At 36.6% G+C, this 26,295-nt stretch overlaps 1 protein-coding gene across 7 annotated transcripts in view; it reads left to right on the forward strand.

Annotated features, from left to right (window-relative positions):
• The window catches only part of stau2 (staufen double-stranded RNA binding protein 2), a 223,198-nt gene that overhangs the window by 144,772 nt on the left and 52,131 nt on the right, over positions 1–26,295 (forward strand). For 6 of the 7 annotated variants that reach the window (XM_087308326.1, XM_087308327.1, XM_087308329.1 and 3 more), the window contains 1 exon segment: positions 5,940–6,053. In XM_087308326.1, the coding sequence (XP_087164452.1) occupies positions 5,940–6,053 (114 nt within the window). 7 annotated transcript variants of the gene reach the window in all.

Genomic DNA, 26,295 nt, shown 5'->3' on the forward strand with positions numbered 1-26,295 from the left:
CACTTGATCCTCTCCCAGCTTGCTCAGAGACCAGTTGTATTCTCTGTACTGTAGACCTACACAGACCTGTGTTTGCAGCAGCTTGCGACCCAGAGCGACAAGCAGCTACTGTACAAAGTGGCTGCTAGTGTGAATCAGGCATTATTTGGAACTAGGCTCAGGCTCCAAACCGACACTCGAACTGACGTGGTGGAAAAGGGGTAAATGTCGGTGCACTGCTCGTAAGGCTATCAGCGTTAACTAAGATGGGCTTCCTAAGCCAGTCAGATGTCATCACACCCCTAATACCCATAGTTCCTGACAATACATTGAGTTCTTATAAACCAAATGATAAAGTATACTTTAAATGAAGTTCTTCAAATAGAACTTCAAAAAGGCTGACATGTACCCTAAACACAACGGTTTTGGCTCCAAGAGAAAAACAGTTTTGTAAACATCTGGCGTACAGTTTCCATGAGAAGCGACAACATTCAGTTTTTACATTGTTTCCATTTACCATGGACAGACACCAAATGGCACCTCCTGTGTTCGCAAACTCATTGAAGATGTGGTGCGACGAGATTGGCTTATGGTCTGGTGTGTGATTCCCTCCAAGTCTTTAAAATCTAAAGTGATCAGACACCTACAGATACAGTACATCTGATACATCTGCTACTTCAATAGTAGTGTATTTGTTTAGCCACCTTTATTTTATTTTATTTTATTTAGATGTTCTCCTGTCCGACACCAGTGGAATGGCAAGTAAATCTGGAGAAAGAAATTAGGTCAAAGAATTTGGAGTTCCAGAATGTGTCCACCGATTGTGTAGTTGACACATTCCAATGAGAGCTCAAAGGTGTTTTGGAGCCAAATCGAACTCTTGAACTTTCAAACTTTCGAAACCAAAAAAAAAAACATAGTACTTTTTTCTTTCATATTAAATTTAATTTCATTCGTCGATTTAATTTGAAGTATACCAGTCCTTACAGCTGTGCAAGAAAATGGACAATAAAAAGCAACACCTGCATCATATATATATTGACAATCTCTTTTAATGCATATGTTATACAGCATAAACAAAGGCATTTTATGACTTCAACTGCTGGTTTAGTGTATATGCAAGCAATATGATGTTATCGGACGTACTCGTGTGTTAAATCCGCCAGAAATATTATTCAGATAAGGATCGCTAGACCATGTGCTTAAGTCAAAGAGGGAATCCTCCATTTTGTTTTAATTTTATTCTTCCTCGCTATGTAGCAAATCCCACTTTAATGAAAATAAAGACTCTCAGATGATGTATGTTTTGAACATCTGGGCCAAAAACTCTGCCTCATGACGCAGTTTATTCTCTCTTTTTTATTGTTTTTCTTACACCATTGTTTTTTGAAAAGCACTTCAAATAGCACTGGCAGCATCCTACACTTGGCTTGACATCTTTTCCACCGCACATCTCCATCTTATACACCAACGACATCAAACGCATCTCCTGTCTAGGCATCAAAGAACAGGACGGTTTGTTTCTGTCCCTCTTGCCCTTTCTCTGTTCCTGAAGCGGGTGTTTACGCTGGGATTTTCATTAGCTAACACATGCTAGACGTGCTAATCCCTTACGGTCTGATTTTTGCTTGGTTCTGATGGAGCCCAGCTGTATGGCTGTGGTGTGTTTTTGTGAGGAGCGATCTTTGAAAACAGACTTTGTCAGGGAGATGAATCTTGAGGCTGACAGGAAGCTGGCACTCATCTGGGTGTGTTGAGTTTGATGGTGGCCCGCAGTTATTTTCTCAAAGTGACGACACTTCACCACAATTAAGTGCATTAGGAAAAGTTTTAAATCAAACCCAGCACTGCTAACGGATACACAGTCAGCGGTGTGTTTGCGCTAAATCTCAAACACATTAGAGTAATTAATATGAAACTCATTTGGCCCAGGTGTGTTATTGTTATTTTATGTATATATAGTAAGGTGACAAATAGGCAGTAAAACACAATGGGTGTGAAACACCATTATTGAAGAAAAAAATATGTTTATGTATTTTTAAGTTTGATGTTATATAGGGATATAATATAATGGGTCACTAAATGTATCAATACATAATGAATATTTTTACTTTTTTTACTGAACTGCTCCTTAAAGGACACCTGTTTTACCCCTTTTTTCAAGATTTAAGGAAAGTCTTTTGTGTCTCCAGAATGTGTCTATAAAGTTTCAGCTTAAAACACCCATCAGATTATTTATTATACCTTTCAGATTATTGGAATTTTCTGCTTTGAGTGCATTGTAGCTGTTTTTTTTGCCTATTCCTTTAATGCAAGTGAGCTAGTTCTCCCTGCCCACTGTTCTCATGTTGCTGTCAGAGTGCGTCTCTGTCTTCTGCTGCATCAGATAAACAGCTCAGTGACAGACATGAAGGAAGCAAATCTTGCGTAATGTTTGTGAGAAATACTACAGTAAGAATTTTTCCTTTGTTTATTTGATGTATATGTTGTGGAGTTAATTCAGTTCTTTCTGCTACGATGAGTCACACACAAGGTCAGTACATTGTAAACGCAAACTCTGACACACAGTGCGTGAATTTAACTTTGCACTGTTTTTGCATGGATATCCGTTAATATCCACTGCTGTATAGATATCTGTTATGTTAATGCACAAAATAAACCTGATTTAACATTCACAAACCGGGATTGAAGCATCTTCTTTTATAATTATACTGACATGTGACTTAAGTAAAAATGGTAAAATTGCTGTAATTCATTACAAACATGCACTGTTTTAAAAAGGTTTTAAACTTGTAAAACTAATTTGATTACATTTGATGATGATTGATAATCACAGAGAGCTGAACAGATCTTTTAATTTCAGTTGCATTGCACCACGTCCTGTCTTGTTGATATGATTATACGCGTTACTACAGAGACATGTTAATACGCAGCTGTCAATCAATTCAGTTGGCAGGGAAAACCTAGTTTTAAGCAGTTTTAAACTTACAAAAAAATAAAACATTTTAAGCTCAATACTTTTAACCCCCTTTTCAGTTACTAAGCATATTACAAGTATGATTAGTTACGTATTTGCTTAAATTCAATTGCCAATAAAAATGATTTTGGAATTTTTATTTTTTTTTATTTATTTTTTATTTTTTGGGCACACATTTGGAGACTTTATGCACTAAATTCACAACCCCTAATAACAGAGCATGATCTGTTGGTGTAAAAAATAACAAAAAATAAACTCACTGAAGCCGGTCATTACTCCTCTTTACCAGACTCTAGATGTTTATGTCAGAGTTCCTGTTTCCTGGAGCTGTGAACGCCAATCACGCATTGTGCTTGTTAACATTGTCTTTAAAACACTCTTCAGAGTGGAATGCCCTATGGATCTGGAACATCAGACCACTTGGAAACTAAACATAAACGCTTTCATGGAGTGAAAGATTCCTTGAGTCTTTCAGCTGCTGCAGTCATTGATTTGTTTTTTATCTCTGAACATTTCACTTTCATGCACTGACTGCTTAAGAGTTCTAAATGAATGAACTCATCTCGCCATCTATCTGTTGTTCTGTTTATAATTTTATCCTATAAACTATTATTCTGTCATTCTGTCTACAGTGTTAGTCTGCCATTCAATTGGTTCTTTGCAATAATGTGATTCTGGATACAGTTAAAACAGTTAAAAATATCTATCTATCTGTCTGTCTGTCTGTCTGTCTGTCTGTCTCTTCCATCCGTCCATCCTTTGTTTCATCCATTCATTCATCGCTCCATCTATGTATATCGTTCCTTCATTCCATTGTTATATCCATCCATTGTTTCATCCATCCATATTGAAATCTATATTGGTTTCATAAATCCATTGTTCCATCCATCCATCCATCCATTGTTCCCTCCATCTGTTCGTCCGTTTTGCCCATCCATTCCATCCATTGTTGCATTCTTTCTGTCTATTTATCATTCCATCCATCCATCCATCCATCCATCCATCCATTCATCCATTTTTTAGTCATTCCATCCCTCATTCCATTTATCATTAAATCCTTCATTCCATCCATCCATATTTCCCTCTATCCATCCATCATTCTATCATATACTCACCTGTTGTGTCATTTTGTCGATCTGTCTTTCCCCCCCATTCATTTCATGTCTGTTGGTATTCTAACAAAGTCTTTTAATTCTCTTTGCATGTAGTGTTAAACAGTGTGGCAGTTGAACAAAAATGGTGTTCAGTAATATATCAAGGACATTTTTAAGTGTACTGCCACATGACAGAATATTTCTTTTAATTGCATTTTATCTTCTCTGTGGACAATCAACCCGTCAGATTGTCTTTGAGCTATGCATCTGTCAGTTATGTTTGTTTGTGTCTGTATATATGTTTCCAAAGATACTTGTGTGTAATTCATATTGTCTTGTTCTAAACCAGGGGTTCTCAGATGCTAATTTCAAAGGTCCCAAATCTGAATTTTCATCAATGCCAAAAGCGTGAAAAAATTGATTATAACAAAAGAAAATTTTTTTTTAAACATGCATAATCCATACCTGTCAACAATGGGCCGTCAAAATATAGGATATCCACAATGTTTTTATGCCTAAATAAAACAAAAGCACAGAAGAACAGATTCACATTAATTTTTCATTTAAGAGTGAGGGGCATCCCCTTGTGGTTCAGCGGTATGGTTTGCGTATAGGGAGGATTGGCTCTTTAATGTTTATTGCACCCCTTCATAGAAAGATTGAAAATATGGGAGAAATATGGGAAAATACCTTTACGGGATGATAGCGGGATAGAACTGTAAAATACTGGAGAATTGCGCAAAAAACGTTGACAGGTATGACATAATTATAACAAATCAACCAGTAAAATCGATTAAAATACCCTTTGTGCTTAAAAATACATTAATTACTAGTGCAAAAGTGAAATAATTATTTAACAAAATGAACGCATACCTCGGTCCAAACATCTTTTAAAACTCAAATTTCTTTGGCAATTTTTCTTTCTGAAAACTTTCATGCACCCATCCAAAACATTCACTTCGGTGAAGACTTGGTTGTCTTGAAAACAAAGGCACATGGGACAATTTTATATATCTTACACTTTGCTTTCATTTCAAACCATCGGCAAAAAGAAACAACAAATCATATGATTTAGAACTTGAATATTCAATTCTTACTGTATGAAATCCACAGTTTTATTCCCTTACACTCAATTATATCTTAAATACATCTTGAAATATGAAATGGAGATTGGTCTGGACTTTGAGAAACACTACTCTAAACTATATTTCTCTGGAATCTTTCTGGAAGCAGTCAGTCACACATTTTATCCAGCCATCCAGAAGCCATGTGTGGTATAGCTGTGAAACAACTGACACTTTTTCCCAAATGTGTACAATGTATAGATCCACACCCTCTGGTTTCTCACACATACAAGAGTGTTTTAAAAGAGTGTTTTCCCAAAACTAATTTGTTCTGTAAAAACACCACCAAAGCAATCTTATTTCATATTCATTCACTATTCTGCTTATAAAATATTTAAATGCAGATAATATGTATATAGGTCAGGCATTACATGATCAAAGTGGCATGGGATAGTGCAAAATCCTTACACACAGCACGCGCGCACACACACACACAAACCATTGGGTGTTGCTGAGTAGAGCTTGACATGCAGAGGTGTTCTGAGAAACCCCAAACGGGGCCAAAGCTCTCCGCTAAATCACTGTATCACTCCCTGTCAGAGCGCTTGAAAAAAGCATAGTTTGTGAAGCATTGACTAGGACGAAGATCAAAATCTAAAACCACTGCTGGTATCCAGTAGAATTGAGCACCACCTGCCAAGTCAAGTTCGAGGATCCAGTTCATAGTTTTCCCACACAAGTTTTCCAAGGTCATGAATGCAGAACAGTACGTGCTGTAAAATACATTATTAAATATTTAATACTTTATTTTCTCTTATCCTGCAGGTGCAGTACTCAGACCGGCAAACTGACAAAGAGTTCATGACTTACCTGACCCTCTCACCTGTGCAGATGACCTTTCACGGCATTGGGAGCTCCATTCCAGCTAGCCATGACCAGGTTATCTATCTGTCAATCTATCTATCTATCTGTCTGTCATTCTTTCTGCCTATCATTTGTTAAATTTTCCTATCATTCTGTGGTTTGTTAGATAGTTCTGTCATTTGTTAGATTGTTCTATCATTTGTTAGATCATTCTTTTAATCTATCGTTTGTTAGATCATTCTATCGTTTGTTAGATTATTCTATTATTCTATCGTTTGTTAGATTGTTCTGTTATTTTAACTTTATTAGATTGTTTTATTATTCTACTGTTTGTTAGATTGTTCTATTATGCTATCGTTTGTTAGATCGTTCTATTATGCTATCGTTTGTTAGATTGTTCTATCATTCTATCGTTTGTTAGATCATTCTATTATTTTACCGTTTGTTAGATTGTTCTATTATTCCATCGTTTGTTAGATCATTTTATTATTGATCAATCATTTGTATCAGTTGACCATTCTATTGAGTGGTCTATCATTTGTTAGATCATTTTATTATTCTATCAATTGTTAGATTGTTTTATTATTCTATCGTTTGTTAGATTGTTCTATTATTCTATCGTTTGTTAGATCATACTATTATTCTATCATTTGTTAAATTGGTCTGTCATTCTGTCGTTGGTTAGATCATTCTATCATTTGTTAGTTCACTCTATTGTTTGGTATATGGTTCGTTAGATTGTTGTATTCTTCGTTAGATTGTTCAGTAGTTTGTTAGATATTTATTTAGATCATTCTATCATTTCTTAGATTGCTCTATCATTTGTTAGATCATACTTTCGTTTGTTAGATCTTTTGTTAGATCATTCTATCTTTTGTTAGATCACTCTATCGATTATTAGATTGTTCTGTCCTGTATTAGATCTTTTGTTATATTGTTCTTTCGTTCGTTAGATTGCTCTAACATTTAGATCATTCTGTAGTATGATAGATCTTTCGTTAGATCATTCTATCTTTTGTTAGATATCTCTCTCAGTCGTTAGATCATTCTATTTTTTTGTTAGATAGCTCTATCATTTGTTAGATCATTCTATCATTCGTTAGGTCATTCTACCCAACGTTGGATCTTTTATTAGACTGCTCTATCATTCATTAGAGCGTTCTATCATTTGTTAGATTAATCTATTGTTATTTCTTTCCATCGTTCTATCGTTCTATTGTAGCTATTGTTACAGTGTAATACCGATCTATTTATTGTAATATTATTTTATCTGTCGGCAAATCATTCTATCTACCTTTCTATCTTTCCATGAATTGTTCTGTCATTTTTTTTATCTTTGCCATATCATCTTTCTGATGTTTTATCTACAGTATCTTTTAGGGATGTAACGGTATTGTAAATACCGTCATACCGCAATAGCAATTACCGTAGTATTGCGGTAGTATTACCATAGTCGCATGAGTCGATAAAACTATAGGTCTTCTGAGAAAATTTGCTCAGTTGAATGAAGCGAATGAGAGGTAGCGGAAACTACATTTCCCATCAGCCAAGGCGTGGCCATCATCCTTTGCGGTCTGTTGTCGCTACAGATCCAGTAATGTGGAAATGGAGTGTTCTGCTAGTAGCAGGGATAAAAAAAAGGTGGAAATGATCGAACCCAAGGCGGGTTTTAAATCGGATGTGTGGAAGCATTTCGGTTTCTCTCTAAAAAGATAAGAGAAAGGAGAAAAGGTGACAGACAAAAAAAAACTGGTATGCAGGCACTGCCAGACTGTGGTGAAATACAAGTTGTGGAATACGACTAATAACAGTCATGGAGACTGCAGAATACAGCACACTGTTCAGATTGATGCAGACATTGACTTATACTGCAAAGAGACCTCTATCTCACTCATGGCTTGTCCTCTCAAGTGGGGCAAAGACAATGCACAACGTTACCCACTGCTGTCAACCTGGGCCAAGTCATATCTCTGTCCCAGAAACCTCAGTCCCAAATGAGAGGGGTTTTTTCTATTGCAGGGGACATTGTAAATGCCCAGAGATACCAGCTTTTACCAGATTATAGTTATATGATAATTTTCCTTAAAACCCATCTCTATCTAAGTTAGTGGGTGAGTGAGTGATTAAATGTTGAATGTGATGAGTTTTCAACAATACTAAATTGAAACTTTATTTTTTTACATGGTTTAATAATTTTTTGTTATTAAAATTGAAAAATTGAAATTTCTGTTTCAAAGCTTACAGATAGATGGCTAATTTGTATGTCATTGACACTTTTGGCACTTTTTTGGAGTATTTTCATTAGTTTTGTTTTTCCTGTAAATTATTCAATAAATACCGTACCGTGCCATTCATACCGAGGTATTACCGTACCGTGAAATTCTGATACCGTCACATCCCTAGTATTTATCTATCATTTTATCTATTCTGTTTTCATTGCGGTGATATATCTAGAATTCCATATCTTGCATTCAATCTAGTGTTCTATATGTCGTTCTTTCCTCTGTCTATCGTTTCAGAGATCTATCTAGTGTTTCGTCCACTTTCATTTCATCCATCTGTTTTTCATTCTATTCATTTATTTAAAGTTATTTCTGTTATATTTGTCATTTTTTCTTTATTTTTCTTGCTATGATTCCTTTCTTTAATCTTATTGTGATTCTGTTGTTCCATTGTGTTATCATTTTATGATCTGTCAGTCTGTCTGTTGTTCAATTTAATGTTCTATAATTATTTGTATACTGTCTGCCTGAATGGTATTACACCAGACATATGTGTTTCTGATGAACATATTAAACAAAATGGCATTTATATCAAAGAGCTGTAGAAGAAAAACTCCTCAGACAAAAGATTGTAAAATGTTTTTTTGGTAAAATGAAAAAAAAAAACTCATTTGTTTCCAGATGTTAAAGTGCCCAAAGGTTTTGGGTGCCTTTGTATTTATTTGTCAAATGAGTTTGAGAGACAAATGATTTTGTAGAAATGATTTATTTAACAGGCTGGTATTTCATCATGTTTTTCCCACGATTTTTCTAGCCGTTTGCCCACATCGCATGCCGATTCGTTGATTGCTTTGGAATACAAAATGAATATCGGAAAAAATTGTAATCCAGCTGACAGAATTGTGCTGACAGGCCTGAAAGCGTCATGTGCTCTTATTAAAAGTTGTTCATTATGAAGATTCATTGGGGAGAACATGTTGTGCGAAGAAATATTATTGCATTGTTTGTTTGGAAAGTTTCCTTGGATATTTCTGCCTATACGCAGCCAGTTTTCTTACCAGCGCAGTTTGAGATTTTATCACCAGCCGTTCGTTCAGGCAATCAGAACGCGCACAGCCATTATCCCCATTGTTAATGATAAGCGTGATTTAGTGACAGACCAGACCGCATTTGATTAGGTTTTCTTTTTTCATTTTTCTTGCTGTAATTATGAAACAAAAAAGAACCCTAGGATCGGGGCTGGCTAGTATTCATGAGGTGGCTTATTGTGTAGTGTCATCCATGCAGAAAAGCGGTTGCTTACATTATCTAATCTAAACATAGGACACTCTTTTGTTCTGCCCTTCAAAGCTCCACTCTCTAATAAAGCCCGTTCTATAACCAGTAATAGGGATTTCTGTTGTGGGGACACAGCCGCCAGAGCAAAAATGAAGGCAATATAGGCCATGGACTTGTTGTTGCCAAAAGCACTGGTGCATGACCGACTGTTAGGGAGCCTTTCTTTTCCAGATTCCTTAGTACAGTGGCGTCCAGCCACAAAAGGAGTCAGAACAATGAACCCGGGGTGGTTCTGGATTGTGACACTTTTTGGCCCAAGTTTCTCCACTGCCCCACAGTTTGCAGTCACTGCTTCCAGCGATAATCCAGAGAGCTGGGCTTCTTTCAGTGCAGTTTGTGGTGGATCAAGGCTAGCTTGCCCTGCTGTGCTTACTAGCTTTATTCATTTTTGAAAGATTGAAAAAAAAAAAAAAAGATTTGAAAAAATAAAGCAGCGACCTTCAGTGACTGCATGGCTGAGTTACAGAATGTGCGAAAGCATTCAAATTTTTTACACGTAATAAAAATTAAGATCTGTTCTGTAACAATGGAGTTTGCAATAAAACTAGACTGTTTTATTCATCTCATGGTAGCATAGTTTTCCCTATTTTGATTGATTAATTTGTTGATTTGTTTGTTTGTTTTTATTATTATTGATAGATTTTTTTTCCCTTTGGTTTGTATTTATTTAGTTTAGTTTAAACATTATTGTCCGTTCTGCTTGGCACAGAAACGAAAGTTGTCTTTTAGCACTGGATTTAAGACAACAACTGCATACATTCACACAATAGCAACACTCACCAAGACAACAACATAAGTTAAAAATTTTAAAACTAAAATTAGCCCCACACATATTACTGCAGATCATTCTTGACAGTGACCTCATTCACATCAAACAATTGGGACAAATGACTTTTTATTAGCATTTCTTCTGGCTTTAGGAATTCTAAACCGAAGGCCTGATGGTAAGACTTAAAAAGCTGAGTGAAAGGGATGTGTATTATCTTTAAAAATCACAACTGCAGTTTTTTCCATAAAAGAGTCAAATAGAATCTGCAGCAAATGTTGTTTGTGACCAGTTATCTCATTTGCCTGATTGATAGTTTGCGATCATTTCTTCTTCTGTTTAAGTGTTGTGTTACCAAACCATGAGACAATATTGTATGTGAGAGCACTTTCTATAAATGATCCATATGCCATGTTTAACCTCCTAGGGCTTAAGTGGCCACACACGTGGACAGCACAGTTTAGGTCTTAAGTGGCTATAAAATTGAATGTTTTATATTTTGTTATAGACATATAGTGTTATCCTGCAACTGTTTTGAAGCATATGAAATGTTCCAAACACAATTTTGAACTATCCAAAATGGGGGAAAAATTTTATTTTTACTCTCTGATAGTCAAAACATGCTCAAAAAAATGTTATATGTTATATATGCATTAAAAAAACGCCAGGAAAAAGTGTTTTATGTAAATTTAAACCACAAATCCACATATATGACATCATTTTTCTCTAAAAATACATCGTATCAAAAGATGATACTTAGATTTATTTATAATTAGTTTCCAATAAGCCCAAATAGCAATGACAAATAATAATAATAATAATAATAATTAAAAACATGTAAAAAAAATCCTTGGGCCTTAAGAGATTAAAGTCTGTGTACTAACATTAGTAGAACACAGCTTGCGGAGGAGACTGAGGCACTGACTTGCCTTAAAAACAGCCTCTACATTGCTATTTATTTATTTAATTGTTTGTTTTATACTATAGCATTCATTAATTCATTCATTGTCCTTTGGCTTAGTCCTTTTATTCATTAGTCGTCACAGCAGAATGAACCACCTACTTATCCACCATGTTTTACACAGCAAATGCCCTTTTGAACCCAGTACATCCATACTCGCATATCTCATTCACACACTCCAATTTAGTTTATTAAATTCACCTATACCGCATGTCTTTGGATTTTTGGGGAAAACCCATGCCAACACGGGGGAACATGCAAACTCCACTCAGAAACACCCACTGACCCAGCCAGGACTCAAACCAGCAACCTTGCTTTGAGATGACAGTGCTAACCACTGAGCCAACAAGTACCGATGGAATATACTATAGTATTAATTCATTTTAATTAATATTCATTGCATTTTTATTCTATTTTGTAATAATAATGTCGATGATGATGATGATGATAATGATGATGATGATAATAATAATTATAATAACAATAAAATTCAATGAATACTATATAGTATGAGAGATGTATAATTATCATTTGATCATAAAATAAGTAAATATATATTCATCATTATATATTAACTGTGTAATCAGCATAATAATAATGAGTTGAAACAATATTAATAAGAATCATCTTGCTGTAACAAAAATAGAATAAAACAATTTCATAGTAATTTTATATAATTTTGTTATAATAGAAATGGCAATTTTAGATTTTACAGCATCTGCATAACTGAATTTTATACTCCAGTCTTTATAGACGTATAACTGCTCTTGTGTGAAATGTGCAATGGTTTCCCCTGTTTCAAGCAAATTAGAGCTCTGTCAATTACGTGTGAGATTAACAGCTCAGAGTAGGTGGACATGCGTGATCAGGGTTAAAGAATCAGCCTCACATGTAAAGAGATGGGCTTTGGTAATGCATGTGGGCTGAAGCACGTGTTCTGATGGACTCTTATCTCAATAACTCTGTAGCCAGTGGGAATATGATGGGGTCCACTGATAACTCTTTCCTGGAGATTACAAATATCCTGTCATTCAGATTAAATGAAGACTATCAGCCCATAAGAGAAGAGTGTATCAGTATCTAACATCTTTAATTCCATTTATTGATTTGCTTTCTTGAAATATCAGTTTATACCAGCAAAACTATGTTTTGTATTGTATTGTATATTTCAGTTTTTGTGACATTTATGTATGTTATTATTATACTATTTACAGTAGAGATTTTTCTTTTTTTTCTGTTCTTTGTTAGCACCCTAAAGTCAACATTTAGATTTGCTTTTTGTTCTTAATAATGAAAAAATATATATAAATGACAGATGAGAAAACTACTGTGAGTATAAAGAATTTCAGAGTACAAAATATGGAATAGCAGTATATAAATGCTATGACTTTCCTAGTGATGGGTTGCAGCTGGAAGGGCATCCGCTGTGTAAAGCATATGCTGGATAAGTTGACGGTTCATTCCACTGTGGCGAGTCCAGATAAATAAAGGGACTAAGCTGAAAGAAAAATAAAATGCTATGACTACTCTTTTTTTCAGATCATTCATGGCAATTTGCATTATTATAATGTTATTATTTGCAGTATTCATTTTTATTTGCATATTTATATTGGTTTAATAAAAACAATAATACTGTATGCATCTGATGCATATGGGGCATATATATAGGATGTGTATTTGGATATTTTTTTTAGCACACTTTATTATTATTTTTCATTTTTTAGTTTCCTGGAAATTAGACCTGAATTCAGAATTTTTTTTTAAACAAATCTTTGCGCTTAACAATCAAAATTAAACATGTAAGCTAATGGATGTCTTCAGTGGAGTTCGTACTAAACTGTTTTTTTGATCCACGAAAGTAAATAGTAAAGTAAAGAGAAAGTAAACGCTAGTGACGCATTCAGTTTTTCTACTTACAAAATCTGCCATGTATATAGCAAATCAGCTATGGTGCGACTCGACTGGCTCTCAAAGGGAATGAGAGATGAGACTGGTTAAATGCAAGTTATGCTCAAAACAGACCCATAACTAAGCCCACATAAAATTTGTGCCTGCAGAATTCCGCAGATTTTAGCCCATCATTGATTTTGTTTATTTATTAGGGTAAATGTGTGTAAATTTATATTTATTCAGTTTTTAAGTGAAGTTCAGTAATATTACAGACTAATGTATAAGATTAATTTACAATACAGTTTATTTTTTGTGTTCTAGTAGATATATTACATAAGAGACTGGCTTTGTTTACCAAATAAAGTGGATATAATTGGATTTGCATTGTAAACATTAAATACAAGTTTATATGTATTATTTTTTATTTCATATACTAAGTTTTTAGTTATAATACTGCCGAAATAATTCCACGTAAATCCGCAGATTCTGTCTGTCCCTACCTTTATCTCATTAAGAGAATAAGCACAACCCTGTTAGATCAGGGCTCAAACCATATTTTTCCATCTTTAAAGTATCAAAAGTGGATTTGGACATGCCCTTTATGCTTTTCCGCAACAAATCCTAAGGTTTTTTTAAGACAGAAGCTACACTTAATTCAGTTAACTAATTCATATTATAAAACATATCTGATCTATTAGCACTTTTATTTTTCATCTGACCTTGATTAGTGAATAAAAAATATGAACCAGACAAAATGTTCATGTCAAGTATAGTCCTAGAGCCAGCCACACTGACCTCTAATAGTTTTGCCACTGACCAATTGCATTTCAAAGTTGTCTTCTGGAGTAAGCCAACCTTTTAGAAAATAAGCTTTAATAGGAAGTTTTTTTTTTATCTAGAGTTACCTATATGTGAGAATTACAAGATTTACTTCACCAAATACAGATAAAGGAATTGCATTTGGGATTAAGGAGAAGAGAAAATAAAAGGATGCTTTTATTGCATTTTTTTTTCATAGCAGTCTGCAATTGGTTGCTCATGGAAGAGATTAGTTTTCAGCTGTTTCTTGAATATGGTCATAAATGGGAGTGCAAAGATCATTCCACCACAGGTTTACCAGATTTCTCAGACTGGAATTTCACATATCACACCCCGCACACATAAAAACACTTTATTTATATTATGACATTTGAAGCCATATGGCCTGGATCTTGCTTTCATTAATTGCTATTGAATCGTAATAGAAATCTGATAGAATATTAATGAATTTCTTTGAAATATACATCATTGGCTATCAATAACTATTTTTCCTAAAACTTCTAGTGTTTATCAGTTCATAAGTCAGGACACTGATAAGAGATGGAACTCCAGACTGTCTCAGGAATAATCTGCTCAGGTAGCAAAAGTGGTGGATGTTTTTTTAAAGTGATTTCATGCCTTGTGTTATTGTTATTGTACCACGAGGTGCCACTAACTTACCACTTTAACGCAATCTAACACTAATTTGTTGCTTTATTTCACATGAAGGCTTTTAGGGTGTTTAACTTTGAGAGTCCATAATCCACATTTTTTTTCCCATAGCAGTCTTTAGTCTCATTTTGACACTTGCTCATTGGTAGAATTGACAGAGTCCTGCAGAGAGCCGTGTAGAGTTGCTTCTGCACTTTCCTGGCTCCAGCAGAGCCTGTCAGTTTACAGGGCCTAGGGCCCTGCTCTTTCTCACTGCAAAAGAAGGCCTCAAGCCCCCATAGGCTGACGCCCCTCCTGCCCTGATCCTTGGCCCTCTGTGTGCATTCCTGGAGGGCCTGGGTGTCTTAGATATACAGCTGAGCGCCCCCGCCGACCCTGTGCCAGCTACGCAATGCCATCTGCCCAGCATATGTTTGCATTCACTCGTCTCCTTGAGGCACTGAACTCACCGGAGGGCCAAAATCCATACTTGCTGCAAGGTTATTATCTTTTTCGAATGCCAGTTTAGATTCTCTTCACTAAAGTGGTTTTAGTGTCTCTGTAAGTGTGGTTATGAAAATAGCACTTCAAAAGTCGTTTGAACTGGTCCAGCATGCTATTTCCAAAATGTTTAATTTGTGGAACGCCGTGTCCATTTTTGGCTTGTTAGAGCCTTTAAATTGTCCATGTTCTGCAGAGCTGAAGTAACATAAGTGTCAGACCACAGCGGCAACAAACATGTCAAAGCGCAGTGCTCACAGAGCCCTGCACGAGGTGTTGCTTATACAACATGGAGGCCCTGAAATCGAATGTGACAGGGCGAATTTGGCTGCTGCTGCGTGTGCACGCTGTGCTCAGCTGGCTCCTTTTTTCCCAAGAGCCTTTGCATCCAGCCTTCAAGCTGAGGCCTGGGAATAGTGCAACCTCATACATCAGGGGAGATTTTGAAGTTGGCAGTTTCTGAAGTTTTCAAATGAAGACTAAGAGCTGACCGTCAAAGGCCAGACGTTCCCCAAACTCAACGACGGATTCCCTGCATTCTGTTTTTGCTCTTATAGAATAAATATAATGGCCATTTGGCAGAGCGTTTCAAACGAGTTGGCTTAACTAAAAGGGTTAGTTCACCCAGAACTTAATTTTTGTCATTATATAAACTCTTATGTCATTCCAAACCTGAAGATATCTTAAGGAACTGTTTTTGTCTGTATAGTGAACTCAATGGCTCCGAAGTGACTGTCTTGTCACTGACTTTCATTTTATAGTCAAATCTTTTATTTATTCAGTCAAGTTTTTATTTTTGAGTGGGCCATCCCTTTAATGTCTCTGCCAGACTATTTCAGTTGAGTCTGTGGGAAGCATAAATGGCATGAAAAGTTCTAAAAGCCTACTTTTTGATCTATACATAAGCACAAAATCTCCACTTTGGCTTCCTAACAGAACTGAGACATTGTGCTCAAGCAATTAATACTAGCCCTTGGATCTTGTACATTTCATTATGTGTCTGCTTGTTTGCAACAGGAAACCCGTTCACACTGAGAATGCATTTTTCTGGTTGGGAAATGGCTTTTTCATTTTGACAAGCGAGGAGAAAGTGATTGTGCGACAATTCGGACACCTGTTGAGAGGATGGGCAGCTATTGACAGGCCTGATTCATGGCCGAGAGGCTGCTGTGTCCATCTTCAGAAGATCTCCCGCCGGGTGCTGGGCTGTTTGAAGTCTTCTTCGGCCCAGGGCTGGAGACGTTAGTACAGCAGGCCGCCTCTGTCAGGGGTCTCGCATGTTACTTAGCTCGGCAGCTGTTCTAGTCTTCTCTCTTTGACATGGACTAAGCCTTGCATAATGTCTCTGTCACCTACAATGGCACCTGTAAGAAATCTGTTACGTAAAAACACAACCAAAAGGGCCTTGTCTAATCTTCATTGTTTGGAGAAGGATTATTTTTTCTAAGAGGATTATTTTTTTCCAAGGCTAAATATGCTCCAAAAGTGCACCAAGCAAAGACCTGTTAATTAAATGGCAAGGTTAGAGGATAGAAAATACATTATAAAATGATGATGTTTATAGCAGATCTGTCAGTGGGATAAAAATGCACTCAAACTGTTCGGTATTAAAAAAGCTAAGGACAAGTTGAGCAGAAATGACTAGAGGCCGAGGTATTATCAAACAGATTTTAATATGGAAGTGAATCGGAAATGGCTCACCTAAAGCATTTCTTTAGGTGAGCCATTTCCGATTCACTTCCATATTAAAATCTGTTTGATAATCCTTTTTTCTTTTTTTTCCCTTTAAAAAATTATCAACAATTTGTAAGTCACCAAGGTTGCATTTATTTAATTGTCAAAAATCTATATCAATATATTTTGAAATGTAATTGAATTTTGGCAGCCATTACATCACTCCTCTGTGTCCCATGATGATTCAGAAAACTTTCTGATATGCTGATTTAATAAGCCTGATTTGAAACCGTTTTGACCAGTTGTCTATTTCTTGAAACAAGGTTTCATTTAAAATTTGGTAGAAATGTTTTCAGACCACTCAAGTTTTCAAACAAATATTAACATTTTACTTAAGCATATAAATCCAGTATATATAGAAAAATGAGGATTTCCAATGCTTGAAAAGCAGTTTAAATACAAAAAGGACCTAATCCACAAAAAACTAAACCAATAATGATGGTGATAATGATAAAACAAAAACATAAGAATAATAATTTATATTATTTCATTAATGTGGTGAAAGCCAGATGACTATAGAATAGATAAAAATGGGCATAAGCAAATGTACACACAAAATTTACACAAAAATGTAGATTCTGTAATGTGTTGCAGCCTTTGTCATGTGGTTTTCCCCCAGAACGTTTCCTGCAGTTCTTGCTTAATAGAAGCAGCTGGATTTTCATTGACCTTAGACTGGTCACACTAAAAGACTCGTGTGTGGAATCACATGAGGTTGTTATGCTGGGATGGGTGCATTTTTGAGATAAATTACTTCGTTTTTTTTAATGGTTACTCTGCCTATTTATAAATTAAACACACTTAATCAGCTTTAGCCAGTTTTATGAGTTATTCCAGCCTGTTTTTATGAGGAAATTATAGTGTTTTTATAATTACTATTTATGTTTTGTCAGTTTAGTGGCTAATTTTAGTCAGACGAAAACATTCTTTTTTTAAAAAGGGGGCATGGTACCCAACCCTACCCCTAAACCCAATCGAAATTGATGGATAAGCAAATCCTACTGAATTGATAAAAGGAGATTGTATGAATTTATACAAATTAGTCACTGAATCAAAAAGTTAGGAATTGCCCTGAGATTGTGTTAGATCTTCCTTCTTTTGGTGCTGATTTGGTGATCTCTCTTTGGCCTGTTTAAGATGTTTAATGTCATTTAACATTGCTCATTCATCTCTTCTGCTTCTGGACATTAATCATCAGCCGCTCGGGTCGAATGTCAGCTCTTATCAGTGCTTGCGATGTGTAGTGAAGAAAACGAATAATGATGACGCAAGGTCGTGGTTTAGTGATACCAGTCCCTTTCCTCTCTTCATCCCCCAAAGTCCACCATTTTAGAGGCCACTTTTCCCTATGTTTGAAGACCCTGCTTTCAGCGGGAGGCAGCGGGTTGATCAGCACCCATTTGTCAAGCAGTACCACACTGCGGCGAGACCCCATTAGCCCATTTGAACCCCATTTGAACGTCGCTGTCTCAAACCGTCCTATCGAGACCCCCCTGATGGCACGTCGCACCAGCAGCCACAGGCTTTGGTGAGAAAACAAAGCCCTTCCATTGCACCATCACTCACCCTCACATGTCTGTCATCTGTTTTTCTTAGGAAACGACTTTCAAAGTTGGGCGCATTAGAATGGGGGGACCTCAAACGAAGCGTCAAGAGATGATAGGGTGAAGGGGAGGGGATTGTCCTTTTTTTCTACACTCATTGACCCCCTCCAACACCCATCCCTCAACAAGCTTTGAATTGGCCTGCCAGAGGATACGATTGTCGGGTCACTAATCTAAACATGAACTTGCACATTAAGGGCAACTTGTTGATACCTAAAGAGGCCTCTCCAAACACAAAGGGTTTGATAATAGGACATTAGCACCTCGATAGACTCTTCAGAGCTAGACTCTCTGGAGTTAACTACCCATGAACCCACTTGATTTTTCATTGCCATAAGAGGCAATCCAGGCAGTGATCTCCATTAATTCGGATACTTTTGTTGAAGATGTTCTTATTTCGAAGCAATCTCTGTCCATGCTAACAATTTCCAAACATTTTGTGATCTCACTGAGGCCATGTCCACAGGTACACATAGTTTTTCCTGCTTTAATTAAAAAAATTCAGTCCCCATGAAAATGCTAAAATACACTGTGATGTATGTTAAGGGCACGCCAAACCAACAGGTGGCAATGATGACACTTTTATGCTGGATTTAGACAAAATGAGTAACTAAGGGCCTACTCACACTATGCCATCCGTACCGTGCCCAGGCCCGTTTCCCGGATAGTTTGAGAAGTGTGAGTGCGCTGAATCGGGCTCAAGCACGGTTCACTTGGCCGGCCCTGGCCCGGTTGGAAGAGGTGTGCCTGAGCGCGGATCACTTGGGCTTGGACTCACACACAAGCGTACCGCGCCAAAGCCCGAAACCGAAAGCGAGACGTGACTTTTAAGGGGCTGTTTCATATGGATTTATTAATCATTCTTACTGTTCAGTGAACGCAAACTGCCGTAGTTTTTAAAGACGCAAACTCCTCACTGCATGACAACTGCGCACCTTCAGCAGACCTCCTCATTCCTGCAGCACGAGAGCTTTATTATTGTTTATGAGCGCCAAAAGTGGCGGATCTGTCCGGTGAAATATCTGACTGCGTGTCACCGCATCCCTAAGGACTGTTTGGCTAAATATTTGACTGCATGTCACTGCATAACAAACGACTGAAAGGATATAACTAGAGAAATCTCCACTGTGCTACTGGGTGAGAGCATATGGCAAGCCGTTTTAGCATTTAAACCTTGTTCCGACTATCCATAAATATATTTAGAGATATAATTATATTTTGACTAGTCATAATTATAATTCGACTAGTCAGAATGACAATTAGAGATATCTGCAATTACAATTGTACTAGTACGAAATCAGATTGGAGATATCTGCAAATATATTATGACTAGTCATATTCCTCCATTGACTTCCATTGAAAAATATTTGCAGATATCTCTAAATGAGTTTTGACTCGTCAAAAATCCAATTCAAGATATCTACAACTGTAATTCGACTATTAGTAAATTAATTAGAGATATCTTCAAATATATTTGTAAATATCTCTTAATATGACGAATTAAAGATATCTCTAAATGTATTATGACTAGTAAAAACTCAGTTTGAGATATCTCTAATTACAATTGTGACTAGTCAAAACTCATTTAGAGATATCTGCAAATATTTTTCAATGGAAGTCTCTAAATATATTTATGGAGTCAGAACAAAGATTTAAATGCTAAAAAGGCTTGCCATAGAGAGCAGCAGCGGTGACGTAAGCGTGCCGAGGCCCGATATGGTGTGAGCGCGGGCCGTCGGGGGAGACGAGAGGGGGGACAAGCGTGCTTTGGCTCGGTTCGAGGCAACTGTACCTAGTGTGAGTACGGCCTAAGTATTTTGACGGGTAAATTGCCCACAAGTCAATGCAAACCTGAGAACAAAGATAGATTACCATCCTATGGTGCGAATAAATTTGTGACGCGTTTGTTGCAAATGTATAGAATTAGCATAATCCGCTTCTTATGTGTTTGGTGTAAACCCAGCCATGTTGGCCAATCTGAAAGGAGAAAACCGCATGCAGGCTGACGTCATGAGTTGAAAATCGGAAAATCTTCACCCTGGCGGGACTTTTCAGAAATTTTCGGTTTCAGTAACCTGATGTGGAAAAACAGCAAAATCTTGTAGAAAAGATGTGTTTAAATAATACAAGTGTTTGTGTGGACAGGGCCTGAGGACACCTCTGAGATTATCTTAAATGGATAGTTCACTCAAAAATGGAAATTTACTTACCTTCTTACCTTTAAATTATGAATCTTTATTTTTTTTTAAAAAGGAAAATTTAAAAAAAAGAAAACTATAATCGTTTACTTCCATAGTCAGAGAAACAAACACTATTAAAGTAACACGTTACTATTTCTTCAAAATATATATTTTTGTGTGTGTTCAACAGAAGAAAGTCCAACATGTTTGAAACATGTTTGAAGTAAAGGTTAAGTAGAGAATTTTCAGTTTTGGGTAAACGGTCTATTTAAGCCCTGTTTATAACTGTTATTTGTATATTTTTGGTCAGTTTTTTGGGTCGGTACGGGTCACCTTTATCAGGCTTGCGTTTTTACTACCAAGGGTACCCTTTTGGTGGGCTTCGTGTACGACAGAAAGTTTCAGTCGACATCATTCTCGCTCAAATAAATATTAACAGTAAAGCTGTACAGGTCGTTAACATATCATGTGAGAAGCACATCTCACAAAACAGATGCTTTATACACATAAATACTTCTGTAAAAACGTTTATTACTAACCTTTCTATGAACATGACTTGATTATAACTACAGATCAATGACAGTTCGTAATAGTACAGAAGGCGATGATAAACATGGCAGTTTGTTTGTGATTCAGGTTGCTGAAACAATTTCCTCCTGAGTTTTGTTGGGCTTCTCCTTTGTTCACTCTTAACTCTCGTGTTTGTCCTTTTCTTTCTGAATGTGTTACTCTTGCGTTTGTCAATTTCCGACAGGATCTGGTTTGAAAAGCACGTCAATAATCAAGCGCACGTTATTATCATGAGCTCAGGAAGTTTATTTTAGATATAGACATGGGGCGAGCGCAAGCAAGAGAGCGAAACTGCTCGCGCCTCAGCCTGGCTCTTGTTTTGGCTTTGTGGCTGTTCATCAAGACGACAACAAGGTTTGTTTGAGCCCAAGTCGACCATGGCTCGTTATTATATGTATTTACGCTGTAATCTGGGCTCAGTCGGCTCTTTTGTTTTCATTCTAACTTGTTGCGTAAGCAAATGACGTTTCTCTGTAAACCAATAGCGTTCAGCTTGTCTAGCTCCGCCTTTTGCTGCCCTTTCTCGGGTTTGGTACCCTTTAGAACAGTGGTTCCCAACCTGGGGTCCGCGCCCCCCCAAGGGGGGCGCCAGAGTTCACAAGGGGGGCGCGGGAGAGGATAGGTGTTGAGGTAGAAAAAGGCATAAAAATGCTCCACTATTATATAGGGCTTTGCAATTAATCAAAAATCCGATTTCGATTTCGGCTTCAAACGATTATAAAAAAAGCATTAATCGAGATAAATGATTATTGCATCATATACCGCCACTTTCCGTGACGTGTTGCTCTTAAAAGCGCGAATAAGCGCGTACTTATGTGTGTGTGCACGCACACGCAGTCAGAAGCATATGCGGCCGGTCAGCATTCGCTCTCATTCACACACTGGGAGGAGCAGAGGAGCGCAGACATCTAAAGTCATCTTAACGTGAGCGCTTTAATGGTCAAATAGGTGTCAAAACGCAGTGTTTAGTGATTATTCATATTAACCCTTATTTGTGTAATAAACAAACGAGTTGAGGATCAAAAGACGTGAAAGAGAAACCATTAAAGAGACAGCGCGCTATAATCCTTCTGCCGCCTGTTTTTATGAATATTAATCAAACAACGAGAAAACCCTCGCTGCTCTTGACTAAAGGACTGCTGTAGCTAAAGTGTTTTTCTTACAGTGAAGATGCTTAAAGCACAGTTTGTTTCATATTTTTATTCTATTGTATTTATTTCTCTTTTCTTTGCTGGGTGGAAAATAACTGTATGTATACACTTGAAGTCAGAATTATTAGCCCTCCTGAATATTAGCAACCCTTTTCCTGCCCAATTTCTGTTTCATGGAAATATTTTTTAACTTATTTCTGAACATAATAGCTTTGATATCTCGTTTCTAATTACTGATTTCGTTTATCTTTGCTATGATAACAGCACATAATATTTTACTAGATATTTCTCAAAATACAAGCATTCAGATTAAAGTGCAATTCAAAGGCTTAGTGTAATTAGGCAAGTCATTGTATAGCAGTAGTTTCTTCTGCAGACAATCAAAAATATATATTGCTTAAGGGAGCTAATAATATTGACCTTAAATTGGTTTCAAAATATTTAAAGCTGTCTTTATTCTAGCTAAAATAAAACAAATAGAAAAAAAAATATTTTAGGAAATATTGTTAAAATTCCTTGCTCTGTTAAACATAATTTGGGAAATATTTATAAAAAAAAAAATCTCAGGAGCGCTAATAATTTTGACTTCAACTGATAATTGTTTTGAATAATCGTGATTACAATTATGACCAAAATAATCGTGATTATGATTTTTCCCAAAATCGAGCAGCCCTACTATTATACAGTATATGTATTTTTAAGTACAAAAAAAAATCTAAACACGTGCTTAAAATTCCAACATAATAGTAAAAATAATTAAAATAAATAACTTTAAATAAATATTTAAACTTTGCTCACTCACGCAATGTGCTTATCAACGTGTTGTAAAGGCAAAATCAAAACAAAAATGGCAGAGAAACATAAATGCAGTGATTCTTCAGAGGCGAAGAAAAAGATATACATATATATACATAGTAATATATACACAGTACATATGTGTGTGCGTGCGTGTGTATTTATATGGTGGGGGGGCTCCAATGTTTGTATATGTTCATGTGGGGGGGCCCCAAAGAAAAAGGTTGGGAACCACTGCTTTAGAAAGGGTGCCGAAAAAGTGGTACGGTACGGTTCTGTATGGCTTTTGACAGTGGAAACAGCCATAAAAGCGCACCAAACCGTACCATAACACTTAGTGGAAATGGGCCATAAGGTCACCAGTGGACAGTGCTAAATACAGGATGCAAAACATTTAGAGCTTGCGCTCTTTTGACTGCTTTTACAAGATGTCAAACATTCAGATTGTTTTCACAGTGAAAACAATTACATAATGCCAACTGACCTAATTCTAAAATGTGTTGTTGAGGCATGTTTGACAGTTTGGTTTGGAGATGAAATATTATTGAGCACACTGTTCTGATTGTAACACAAACCCACTGTGTTCAATGCACTTTAACAACCGTAATGGCAGAAATAGAATCTGATGCTCTCTGTATTGTCTTCTATCACATTCAAAAGTAAATTCTGGAAACTTTGATATTCGAATTCTATGAATTCGGACATACTTCTTGACTCACGTACTGATTTTAGTGTACTATATAGTATGGAAGTATGCGGTTTCGGACGCGGCCATGGTCAAAATGATCTGCTGCAGTTTAACCGAGCATCAGAATGGGGAAGGTGATTTAAGTGACTGTGGCATGGTTTTTGGTGCCTGACGGCCTGGTCTGAGTATTTTAGAAACTGCTGATCTACTGAGATTTACAGGGTTTACAATAAATGGTCCGAGAAAATATTCAGTGAGCGGCACTTGTATGGGCACAAATGCCTTGTTGATGTAAGAGGAGAATGACCAGTCTGGTTCGAGTTGATAGAAAGGCAACAGTAACTCAAATAACTACTTGTTACAACTGAGGTCTGCAGACGAGAAACTATGAATGCACAACACTTCGAACCTTGAAGCTACAGTAGCAGAAGACCACATCGGGTGCCACTCCTGTCAGCTAAGAACAGGAAACGAAGGCTACAGTATGCACACACTTAATCAAATTGAACAATGGACGGTTGGAAAAATGTTGCCTGGTCTGACGAGTCTCTATATCTGCTGCAACATTCGGACGGTAGGGTCAAATTTTGGCATCAACAACATGAAAGCATGGATTCATCCCACCTTTTGTCAATGGTTCAGGCTGTGGTGGTGGTATAATGATGTGTGGGATACTTTCTTGGCACACTTTGGTCCCATTAGTACCAATCGAGCATTGTGTCAATGCCACACCCTACCTGAGTATTGTTGTTGACCATGTCCATCTCTTTATGACCACAGTGTACCCATCTACTGATGGCTTCTTCCAGAAGGATAATGCTCCATGTCATAAAGCGGGAATCATCTCAAACTGGTTTTTTGAACATGACATCGAGTTCACTGTACTAAAATGGCCTCCTTAGCCACCAGGTCTCAATCCAATAGAGCACCCTTGGAGCACCCATGTGGTGGAACAGGAGATTTGCATAATAGATGTGCAACCAACAAATCTGCTGCAACTGTGTGATGCTGTCATGTCAATATGGACCCAAATCTCTCAGGAATATTTCCAGTACCTTTTTGTATCCATTCCAAGAACAATTAAGGCACTTCTGAAGGCAAAAGGGGATCCAACCTGGTACTAGTATTTAATAAAATGGCCGGTAAGTGTAGATCATTAGCAGTTTCTATCCAATCAGTCATAGAGAACAAATTTTTTCTCATATAATAAATTAATTTAATTCATTAAACAAAGAAGCAATGTCATAAACACAAATGTAGCAGTTGGTCTAGTGGTAATAATACTAAACCACTTTGACGACAGACTTTTACCAAGGGATTTTAGAATGACCAAAACAATATTTCATAATATTGTCAGTCTGCTGATTTTGCTCATTAATGCTATCCTTTTGCACCCATTTTTCCCATTATGATTTTTAAAATTTAAGCAGTTTCCATTAAGCATTTTTATGTGAAAATAGCTAGATAGCTCGTCAGAACAGAAGGCCAAAATTGTAGCAAAAAGATGAGTTTGCAGTTGTATCTGGCTTAGTATAAACACCCTTTATTTTTATTAAAAGTTGTTTCCAAGTTTGCACTGGTTTTGAGTTGTGCAATAAGCATAATTCAGTTGGTTTGGCTGTGATTCAACAAGATGAAAAGACCAGATTTGTGTCATGTTTAACAAGTATTAGCATTTAAATAGACTCATTTGAAACATTTATGCAGCCTTGAATCCAAGTGATCTCACACTCTGAGAGCTCTTTTCGATGCTTTTAACTTTCTTTCAGTTTTAATTGTATTAAATCACACTTGTTCAATTTAGCAAGTTAAAAAAATCTTTTTCTCATGCCCATAGACTAAAGATGTGAGGAATGTTTGTTGACTGGAGCTTGGTGGGTTTTGTTAGTACACGTCAAAACAGGTTCTCGTTTTCGCTTTGTTAATCTATGCTAAAAAGCTTTTGTTTATTCTTGGAAGAGCAAAACAAAACAAAGGCTTAGTAGCAGAGTGAGAACATATGTTTGCCTTATCTGCAAGTTCATTGCATATGTGGGTGTTACTGGTGAAATGATTATTTCAGACCGCGACACCTCCATTGAGTTGTTCTGACACGAGGCTGCTGTTTTTTTCGCACCTTGGATCTCTTATGCTAAGTGCTATGTTCATTAGCACCTTGGTGCCAACAGAGCTCAGTGTTTTGCCAATGGCCATTGATTAGTGTTATTTGGGGAGGTGTGGGAAACAACAGTTTGCCCAAACTGCAGGGTGAGCAGTGATTATCAGCTAATCAGTTCAAGTCAAACTCAAGTTCTGTTGTTGTATTTCTATTTTTTTTTTTTGTATTTATTTTGCTTATTTGTTGTTTGCATGAGCAGAGGAGTAAATCAATTGACATCAAAATAATTTTTTTTTATAGATGATGATAGATAATGGAAGTTAATCCTGTGAAAACTCAAATTGATTTTATTCTGAAAATAAAATAAATT

This window comes from Danio rerio, chromosome 24, assembly GCF_052040795.2.
Source record: "Danio rerio strain M-AB ecotype USA chromosome 24, GRCz13ab, whole genome shotgun sequence".
NCBI classification, from domain to species: Eukaryota; Metazoa; Chordata; class Actinopteri; order Cypriniformes; family Danionidae; genus Danio; species Danio rerio.